At 55.5% G+C, this 10511-nt stretch overlaps 1 protein-coding gene across 1 annotated transcript; it reads right to left on the reverse strand.

Moving 5' to 3' along the window:
* Window positions 1-3473: 3473 nt before the first annotated feature.
* Window positions 3474-10255, reverse strand: CFAP276 (cilia and flagella associated protein 276). Its single transcript, XM_077839328.1, has 5 exons — window positions 10175-10255; window positions 8891-9007; window positions 7328-7443; window positions 4271-4404; window positions 3474-3544 (listed from the first exon to the last, which is right to left on the reverse strand). The coding sequence occupies exons 1-5, from the start codon at window positions 10253-10255 to the stop codon at window positions 3474-3476; spliced, it is 519 nt and encodes a 172-aa protein (XP_077695454.1).
* Window positions 10256-10511: the final 256 nt, after the last annotated feature.

Consider the following 10511-nt stretch of genomic DNA (forward strand, 5'->3'; position numbering starts at 1 on the left):
TCAGGAGTATCCTGGGGATACTTGCTTTGCACACCCTAGTACAAACAGCTTGAAGGTAATGGGGGTGAGCTTACAGCAAATGTGGGGAGCAGGGCTGAAATGGGTGTGAAAGCAAGCTAGCATGGGGTGGAGAAACACAGCAATGCCCGTCGGCAGGTTTTCTCTGTCAATGGCTTACACACAAAATAACCCCCCACCCCCAATCACGAAAATGTAATGGTGTTATTAAAGGGGCACTGAAATCTAGCTCAGCTCAGCTCTCCCTATCAGAGTGTGCTTTCAGTGGCCTCTCTGAACCCCTCTGGCACTGTCTGCTTCACTGGCAAGACCCCAGCAGATGTCATTCTGACATCACACATATCATGAGGCCTGGTCCTATGAACCCGTCCCTAGGGCTGCAGCCCTTACGCAGGTGAGTGAGCATTTTGACTTCAGTGGGACTGTCTGAGTAAGAGCTGATGAGCTGTGGGTGATGAGTCTGATTGGCTGTAGTAATACCTTAGTCACCCACGTACAAGCAGGTGGAGCAGCCTCTTGGTGGCCTCTCACTGAGAGTGTTTCACTGCACCAGGAAAAGCAACTTGGGGGGCTCAGGCTGGTATTCCAGTTCCTACATCCCAGTTTTCAGCTCACTGTAATCCACAGAACTCTTGCTGAGCCTGAACACGGTGCCTGTTGCCACTTCCCTCTAGGTGAACGTATGCCTGTTTCCTGCCTGAACCCCAGAGGAATTCAGCTGCCCATCTTGCCTGCAGGGCTTGGGATACTGTGATGCCTCTTGAAGCTGGTCCACAGTGTCTAAATAATGAAAGTTGTGTTGGGCCAGAGAGAGAATGATTCTAGCTCAGAAACAGTCAAGGTCCAGTCCCTGAGCACCAGTCACATTTAATTATCCAGAGATTGGAGGAGACCCACAGCAGAATACCCCATGGCCCAGGGGTTTGGGCAAGCTCCTGGGGTGGGAGATCTCTCTTCCAATCCTCTTCCTCCTCTAGCAGAGCAGGGAATTGAGCCAGGCCTAACTCCTGAAAGGGGAGCTCTGCGACAAACCCACAAGCTTGATTTTTCTTCTGCTGAGGTATGGCCTACGTTTTGGGTTGACATAGCTATGGTGCTCACAGGTGTGCAAAACCCCCACTCCGCGCTGCTGCTGTGCCAGGCTCACCCCCCGGGTACCCACAGCAAGGTGAATGGAAGAAAGTGTCCATCAACCCAGCTCCTGTTCTTGGGGACATGCTAGTCAGAAACACACACACCCTGTTGTGGTGCTAGTCCCTGTAGGGCAGAGGTGCCTTAGCCCTGATGGGAGTCGGAGGTTAACATGGCACTGAAACAGATTAGGGTGGTGAGGTTCACACCTTTTGCTGCTGTAATGTTTGGCTGGAGCTATGGTTCTGGAAGGCTGGTTAGCAGCCCATCCATCCTGCCGTCATCCTCTTCTATTGCCAAGAGAGGAACTTTTTTTTTAATGGAAGAGTTTTTCAGACCAGTGAAGAATCGTGTAGGGAGCCTACCATTGCTCTTTCCCTATTGTGCAGGCTAAGGCAGGGCTGGGCCAGCGATGAGTGTAGAGGAATAAACATGAGCTGATCCACAGCTCCAATAAACTGGTGTGTGGGAGTCTTGTTCTTGAGGCATACATGGAGGGGGAAATGGGCAGCTGCTCGTGTGAGCGAGGTGTAATGCAAGCAGGTGCTACAGTTGCATTTTCCACACTGGAAAGGTGCCTGAATTCTGACAAGCCTTATTGTCTGTCTCAATCTACGCACTTCACCTCTGACTGGCTCCTCCTACTCTAAAACCACCTATTCCCCAGAGGAGTTCAGACAAATCAAAGCAGCTGTAGAGTTGAGATCATCAGACTCCTTTCACCTATGGCCTGACCCTGGGGCTGGATGTGTCATGTATAACCATTGGTTCCTGATAGGATTGATCTGCACATGGCTGTTTTTGCACCAGTATAAATGATCCATTTAATTACACAGGTGTAAACCTCCACTATAGATCCACTTAATCTGGGTTATTTTCACCTGGTAATTCAATGAATTAACCTGGTTTAAATCCATCTACCTTAGCTATTTGCACTGATGTAACTAATTCCATTTAGTCCCTGCTAGCGCGAGCTTTCTGAGGCAGCCCAGCTGCAACGGGGCTTCCCCCCAACTAGTTCACCTTAGAAAGCCGGGAGATGGCTGGTTTAAGTCTCCCACCCTGGGAGCGTCAGGTGGGTTTGCGAGCCCCCGGCTGGAGCTGTGCTGGTGCTGGGTGTTGTGTAGGGGCCTGCATTACCTTGCTGAAGACCATTTGCTCACCATGGAGATGATGTGTGACCGCATCCCATGACTCCTGAGCACATTTGTGCACCCATGCTGGAACCATTGTAAGGACAGAGAAAAGCAACTCTTCCCAAGGGGGCAGAGCTAAGGGGTGAACTTGCTGGCATGAAAGAGACCAAACAAATCATTTGTGCTTTTTTACAAAGCATCTTGCAGGGAAGCTGGATTTCTGTCCATGATGACTTAATCCCCAAATGGCAGGCGCATAGGAACCCCCAATGCCAATCAGCCTATGGCTCCACATAGCCCTGTCTGGCAGTGCCCAGCCCCAGCTGCTTCACAGGGTGGTGTAAGAACCTTGGGAGAGCAGAATGGGGGTAATTTGCCCCCACATTAGGTCTCATCCTGGGCTCTAATAAAGATGAGTTTGAGCCCTGCAGCAGGAAGGTTAATATCCCTGGATTTTCTCCTTTCCATAGAAAAATCCCCAGTCCCTTTTAAAATCTTGCAGATTCATGGCCTCTACTTCTTGTGGAAGTGAGTTCCCTAGGCTAAGTATATATTGTGTGAAAAAAAAAATGTCCTTGTATTAGTTTGGAATTTGCTGCCTTTTCAGTTGATTGAATGCCCCAATGTTCTTTAATGAATAAACCACCACGCTGCCACGTAGGGTGCCTGCTCATGCCCACAGGCCAGCTTCTGGAAAACAGCCTCTCATTTTAGGAGCCCTGATTATTGGAAGCCTAAGTTAATAAAGGGTCTGATTGGTTACCCACTGTCCCTCCAGGCTTTATTGGGGATTGTGGGTGCTGAGCACCAAGTTGGGCCCCCAGAATTAGCGGATCAGACTGGGTGGCTGACTGGAGCCATGTTGGAGGTGGAGAAGGTAGCATAACGTATTATGGGCTGAAGCGTGAAGGTCAGTACTTGCTGCTGAGATATCGTGTAGCTCTCAGCCGTCTGGCCCACAGGCAAGGGACAGAGCAGTTACCCAGCATGGAGGGATGAATGCAGCAAAGAGGACAGGGAAACAAGATTGAAATTAAATGAAAATCTCTCCCTGTTCATGGCTGTGTTTTTCTGGATCAGCTTTGCTGACCAGAGGGGTTTAATGCACACAGAGCAGACAGAAGAAGGTTCACTCAAGTTGGAAGTTGGTCCAGAGTCGCACAGCCAGGGCACAAGCCAGCAAACTCCTCATTGAGAGAAGAAACTGCCGTTTTCCTTGCGGGAGTATCCACTGTTGGTGGCAGCTGTGTGGGGACACTCTAGGGAAGGAGAAAATCACACGATTACTACTACCAAGTGTGGAAGGTGGCATCAGGCCAGACCTCACGCTGGAGTGAAGGGGGACTCTGGTTCTAGTAGTTACTATACTTCACTCTTGTCCAGGGCACAGTGGGTGTAGATCTCCAAGTATGTCACAAAGGAAGGGCACCTTCATCATTCCCATTATACAGATGGGGAAATGGAGGCAGGGATGTGCTGTGATTCACCCAGGGTCACACAGGTGGGTGACACTGACCAGGCCTCCTGACTCCCAGGCCAATCCCCTATCCATAAGGTCATGCTGCCTCACACATCCACAGTTCCGACACAGGCTCACTGGGTGGCCTTGGGAGAGTCTCTTCAGTGAGTACTCAGTGACTCTCACAGCCAGCCTCCTAATCTCTGGGCCTCATTGCCTGGGGTCCTGCAGCCACCGATCCTTGCAGAATAGTTCCTGTCAGGTAGCTAGGATAAGATTTGCCCAGGCAGCCCCACACCACAGCCACACTGGAGCTGGGATCCCCGTGTGGCTGATGGTAACAGTGCAGTGGAGCAGCCTCCACCGTGCCCCGCACTCAGGGAGCAGCCCCTTTGTTACTGCCCCACCAGCCGGTCCCTCGCCCTCCCAGACTCTCAACCTTGTGGGCCGTGATGCATTGTGAGGCCCATCCCACTGGCTGATCTCCATTAAGATGGAGGCACAGGCAGCTGCCTGCTGCCCTTACCGATGGCTCCCTCGATGCTGTGAATCGACTCCTTTGTGGGGCTGACCCAGCATCTCACAGACAGGCCCCTGGCTGTACGGTGCTCCACTGGGGGCGGCTCGGGTTCCTTCACAGGCTCGAGACCCTTCAGTGCTCTGGAGTAGGCAGGAGGGGCAGGAGAGGCATTAGAATTCCAGATTCTGCACTCCCTGGGGCAGAGGCCAGCTCTTACTAGGTACGTGCCAGCACCTAGCACCATACCACCTGCATTCTGGTTGTGCCCCCTGGCGCTACTGTAACACAGAGAAACATCTGGGTGGGTTTAGTGCATGCCCTCAGGGCTCCTGACAAAGGGACCAGCAGCTCCTTGCAGCTATCCATGCTACTGGGTCTGACTGCAGGACTGAGAGCTTTCAAAGGGGAAAAACATGATCAGACCTTTCTTCCCCCTGTGGCAACATGCCGTTGGTAATGATCATTTGATCATCTTTCATGTATTAATTGCCTCTTGATTGGTTGTCAGGTGCAGCATCACCGGCCCCAAGGGTTCAAGGAGTGAGGCCCCCCAAAGCCACAAGACTTCCCAGATGATGCTTTTGGGTTTCTTTGCCTCCTGCTTTTTGAGCCTCTCTGGTCAGACTAAGGGCACATTTCCAAGCTTTTCTCTGCAGCCCAGAGGGCTGGAAATGTCCTTTTTATAAATAAAAGTTGAGAGTCTCCCACTCCAGGAGCTGGGGCTTGAAGAAAAACACCAAATATTGCAGGACGTGTGATAAAATCACAACAGTTGGCAACCCTGCAAAGAGCACAATATCCTACCTGGTTCTGCCTCCTCCTTCTCATCCTCCTCCATTTGTAGGGAGGGAGAAATTGACAATTAACAGCAACACTGTGGCCAGGGTCTGTGATTGCGCCTCTGGGACACAAGGCTTTGCCGATGACACCCCCACCCCGGCCCGCAAGGATTGGAAACCTGTGAAAAGCTGCCAGATAAGTTCCACTGGCTCCCAGCCGCAAGTTCAGATTGTTCCCACCCCAGTGCCTGAGAAGGGAGGGTGGCTACTAGCTGGAGGCAGAGCTAGGAGGATGTGGAGTCGGGGGCTGAGGAAGCAAGCTCAGGCTGAGGGTTCTGTTCTGAGCAGGGGTCCATTAGCCTTTATGCAGCGTGGGTAGCTGCTCTCTGGCCCAGCAAGGGGCTCCTTCCAGCTGGCTCGTATCCCACGCACAGGCTCTTAGTAGAATTAGCTACAAACTGCAGGCATCCCCGTGATCAGCTGGTACCTAGTGGGGACTCACCAGTGTGCTGCCTAACAATGGAACCCGTTCAGAGCAGCGGTCAGTGTGACCAAGGCCATGCCACTCCTCCTGCAGTGCCCAGCAAGCTGGCAAGGTCGGCAGCAGATAAGGTAGTGCCTAGCCACGTGCTGGCCAAGTGACTTGCTGATGTCGGGGCTGCCCCGTGTTTACGTACTGCTCTGCAGGGCCAGGATTTGTGCTGCTGGGGAGGAACGTTGCAGGAAACCCAGGCAAGGCAGCACACTGTGCAAAGGAGCTGCCCTCCCATGAGCCTCGAATGCCCAAACCTGATGTAAACAGAGCAGCTCTTCTGTCCTGGGAGTCCTGCGTTTTTGGGTCTAGGCTGCAAACCCCTGTCTCTCCTAGCATCGTTCTCACAGTAACTAGCTGCAGCATATGGAGTCTGAAGCCCCCTGCTAGTCATTAACTTCAAACACCCCACTCTTTTGTCATGGTACCGGGGGCACCGTCAGACCTGTCCACACCAGATCTCCTAGTTTTCTCCGTCCCTGGTGCTGCCAATGCTGTGATCAGCTAGCAGCATGCTGGGCTACATGCCAACACTAGGGCGTTGTGACTGAGACCTTCTGCCCTGCCCCATTCCCTAGCTGCCCCAGGGTGGTGCCCAGCTCCCCTGCACTAGAATCTGGGCTCCTCCAAACCCCAGGCAAGTGGGTACAGCCTAAGGCTGATGGTGGGTTTGAATGCGGGGGAATCCGGGCACAGCCTGGTAAGGTTGGCCGATTGGGACAGATGGCTACAAAAATTGGGAACCAGGAGCTGGAGTCTTCAGCTGTATTGGCTGAAGGTGAGCTGCTGGGGCAGGGTCATTTTGGGAGCTGTTGCCAGGGAGGTGCGTTCCCTTCCCATAATGACCCTGCAGCACCACTGCACAAGCCAAGAGGTCAGACTATTCTGCAGGATGTAGTCTTGTGACAGCGCACACCAGTCCCGCACTGGTCCAGTAGGAGTTAAGCCCACCCTATGGGCCAAGGAGGCCATGCCCCCATGGCCCTGCTGGGCATGAGCCAGCTGGAACCCAGGTATAAAAGGAAGCAACGCAGCTCAGTTGGGGCTGACTGCTGAAAAGGGAGGATGCAGGAGCTGCTGAATCTCCAGACCGCAGAAGCTACATGTGATGAAAGATGCCCAAGAGGGGTGGGAGCAGCCCACACTGAGGAACCCTGGGATGCTGGGGATGCCAGGACCACCACACGAGGAGATGGGGTATGAAGTGGCCCAGGGGGACGACCTATGAGGCTGAATGCTGTCACCGTGTTGCAGTGGGATCCCCCCACACCCAGTGGCGGAAGGTTCTGCCACTTTTAGGGCCCTAGGCTGGGTCCTGGTGGAGTAGGGTGGGCCTGGATTCCCCTACCCCTGCTGCCAACCCTTCTGCCAACCCCACCCTTGGGGTGGCAGTCTTCCCACCTTAGGCCAAGAGGTTTGCATTTGTCTGCTAAACCAGGCCATCAGACCCTAGACTGTTTAACACCACCCTACCAGAGGCCCTGGGGCAGTCGGACTGACTCTGACCATTAGGCCACACTTCCCTGAGGCTAAGGGAGGACAAGCGAACTCAGCCCCAGGACTGCAGTAGCCCTTGCCCTGCCCCCAAAAGGGGATGGGGCGCACCTGCTGCGTGACAAGGCTGAACAGCCATTGCTACTGGTGCCCTTGAGGCTGTGAGCAGACTGCGGCATTTGCTGTCACCAATAAGCTGCTCCCAGAGGAGGCTCTGCCCTGCCTGAGATTGGGGAAAGGCCACTTGCTCCTGCTCACCCATGGTCATCCAAGAGGGTCTCCTTGTGGATGACTGTCTGGCTCTTGTCTCTGAGCTGCTCCTTGTGGTGGTTGTAGAGCGAGGTCAGCTTAAAATCCAGGCTGTCTCTGGGAACCTGCAGAAGGGTTCAGAGGGAGTCACTAGCCAGAGCCTCTGACAACCCTGGTAAAGGCGAATCATCCCTGGGTGTTGCGTGGGCTTCACCTGAGGCAGGGGACAAATTGTATTCTGCTGCAGCTCCACTGTGTGTGGGGAGTTACACAGGGAAGACTTTCTCTCTGTTATTCTGCTGGTTAGAGCAGGGGCATCGGAGTCAGGACTCCTGAGCTGTGCTCCCAGCTCTGGGGAGGGGAGGTATCTGAGTGGGTAGAGCAGAGCAGTGAGCTCTGGAACGCCTAAGTCCTACTCTCAACCCTGCCACAGACGCACTGTGTGACCTGGGCAAGCTGTTTTGCCTTTCTGCATCTCGGTTTCCCTATCTTTAACACGGATATAACCCAAGGGCAATGGGGGATCAATGCACTTGGCCCATGCCCAGGGGCCCCAGCCAATTTGGGGGCCCTCGGCAGGAGCACCAGAACATTGATAGAAGAGGGGAGGCATGAGGCCCCACCTCTCTCTGTGGCCCTGCCCCTGCCTCACCCCAAGGCCCTGCTTCCTGCTCAGGCTACCTGGAAGCAAAAGCCAGGTGGTGGTAAGTGCTGCCCATGGAGTCCAGGCTGCTGTGGGGAGCCCTGAATCTTCCACTTGCCCTGGGCAGGAGGCCAGGTTGCCTGAGAGCAGAACACTGGCCCATGTCCCCCCTCCTCCCCCCAGCCAGGCAGTGGGGCCTCCGGGGGGAAGAGCAGGGGCACGGCCATGGAGAGGGGCTGGCCCTCATGGTGAGGGGTGGCTAAGACTCCCCTCATTCCCTGGGAATGCTGCCAGCAGGGACCTTGCTTCACGAAGGAGGGGCTGATCACTTCATTGGCTCCCCCCACGAAGCACAGCCTCTGCCGGTGCTACTCGGCACCTGCCCAAGGCTTGTGGTTTGGGGGGGCAATGCAGCCCCCTGCCCCCAAACTACGCCCATGTTAAAAAGTGGGTAGGCCTGGGTTTTTAATGAGGTGTTTTATGCCCAGGGCCCCAGTAAATCTTAATCCACCTCTGCCCAAGGGCTGGAGGATTGCGAGGCAAGGTTAATGTTTGTCAAGTGCTTGGAGAGCATCTAGAGAGCTGCAAAGTGTTCCGAGAGGTGTACATGCTTCCTCTCTGCTGCTTGGGGTGGGGACAGCACACGAGCATGGCTTGGGATGCTGCTGGACAGAAAGCAAAGCCCAGGGGACCAAGTGGAGCACAGAAAGGAAACCAGTGCAGTTGCAGGTGAAAGGCTTTACTATGCCCTTGGCATGGCCAGCGTGGCTGCCCAGCCTGGGCGAGGGGATGGCTGTGCACTGGGGAACTTTTATCTGCTAATTCTGGACCATTTCAGGCTGTGCCCTTTGGGGGAGGGTAACCAGAGTGTGTGGGGTGGTGAGCAGCAAAAGGCAGAGTGGGATGGAGGGGCACTTGGGGACCTCTACCTCAGGTTCCGTATACCAGACTTCCTTCCTGGTGCTGGACAGGGTGGCTGTTCTGTGCAGGCGATTCCAGGGGTCCCGCTGCTGGGCCCGGTGGGTGGGCTCGGCATAAGGGCCTGTCTGGAACAAACCACAGTCAGCCGCTCATGCTCTGAACACCGGCTGTCAGACAGTCTTTGCCATTGGCATCAGGGCATCCTCCAGACGTGTGTGTGGGGGTGATTCTATATGTAGAGGAAGTTAGCCCTCTGTCCCCGTGATTTGACTGCAGGCACTTGGGACGCCAGGGGATCCATTGTCCACGCCCCGCCCCCCTACATGCCAGCAGGGCTCTGCAGGAGGCCACTGCCTAGACCTGTCATATTGGTGCAACAAGGAAGGTTTATGCCGCTGGCATCCCCACTCTCCCAGGCATCTCCTGGGCTGTTAGGACCCATAACAGCTCTCTTGAGATGGAGACCATCTTGTTCTGTGTTTGTGCAGCCCCTAGAGCTAGGGATCCATCCTGCTCTGTGATGGGGGCCTAAAAATAATTGGCAGTGAAAGCCACTGCCCATCAGAGCAAACAGGTAACTCCTGTGTCCCATCCCCGTCCCGCCCGGCCCAGAGCCCTTTCCAGTGACTGCCCAAGGCGAACCTCAGACGTAGTTTAAATACAGCAAGAAACCCCCTGCTGCTTTCTGCCCACTCAGATTCCTTGCTCCTCTGCTAGTGAAGATCTGGTCTTACTCATCTTGTCTGCAGAGTTGTGGGGTTCTTGATTGTTTTGTTTGCTCCTTTTTTAACACAGGGCCTATTGATCAGAGCCAGGGCTGGAGTATCAAACTCTGGTAAAAGGTCAGAGCCTGCAATGAGCTCTGCACACCCGCACGGGAACTCAGCCCCCATTTCCATCAATAGCTCATGGAGAAGGTGGGTTGAGTTCCTACTAAAACACTGACAGGTTGATTTCAAAGGGACCCCGCTGACTCGCAAGCCAGGCATTTTCTGTATAAAAGGAGTCAAAAGTAGTTTCAGGCCCTGCCTCTCCCCTGGCCCGGCCAGTTTGTTGCCATGTTTAAGATCCAGACAAGCGGGAAGCTGAGGCTAAATCTTTCGCAGCGGACACTGGAGTCCGGGTCCCGCCTCCCCAGTTTAGATCCTTCCCTTCCTAGCAGCCTCCTCTGCTCACCAGCTGCCGGGTTCCCGCCAGAGGCGGCTGCATGCTGGCAGCGGGGTGGGTCGCTGGGCGACGGCGGTCCGGCTGGGAACTCGGGCTAGGCCAGCAGGGGGCGGCGGGGGCCTTACCTGGCTCGGCCCGGCCCGGCCCGTGAAGGTGTCCTCGTTCTCGCAGCGGGGGCAGGGGAAGGGGTCCCGGGTGGGCGGCATCCTGCGGCGCGCGGTTTGCGAGCCCGGCCGCGGTTGCCAGGCGACGGGCCGCGGTTGCCAGGCGACGGGCGGAGGCGCCGGAGCTGGGGCTCCCCCTGGCGGCCGCGGAGGCTGCAGGCGGGCGGCGCGCGGCGGCGCGACACAGCGAGGCGGGCGCCCGGGCTGCGCGCGCGGGAGAGCGCGGGGTTGGGCGCGCGGCGCGTTGCCCCCGAGCGCGGTGCGCACGAGCCCGAGCACGCGCGCGGGGGCGGGGGCG

This window comes from Eretmochelys imbricata, chromosome 21 (assembly GCF_965152235.1).
Source record: "Eretmochelys imbricata isolate rEreImb1 chromosome 21, rEreImb1.hap1, whole genome shotgun sequence".
NCBI lineage: Eukaryota > Metazoa > Chordata > Testudines > Cheloniidae > Eretmochelys > Eretmochelys imbricata.

Coding starts and splice junctions, on each gene's coding strand:
- CFAP276 (XM_077839328.1), bottom strand. CDS start 10,255: ATGCCGCCCACCCGGGACCCCTTCCCCTGCCCCCGCTGCGAGAACGAG. Junction 9,008..10,174: donor GCCGGGCCGGGCCGAGCCAG/GTAAGGCCCCCG, acceptor GGTTTGTTCCAG/ACAGGCCCTTATGCCGAGCC. Junction 3,545..4,270: donor CAGCATCGAGGGAGCCATCG/GTAAGGGCAGCA, acceptor CTCCTTCCCTAG/AGTGTCCCCACACAGCTGCC.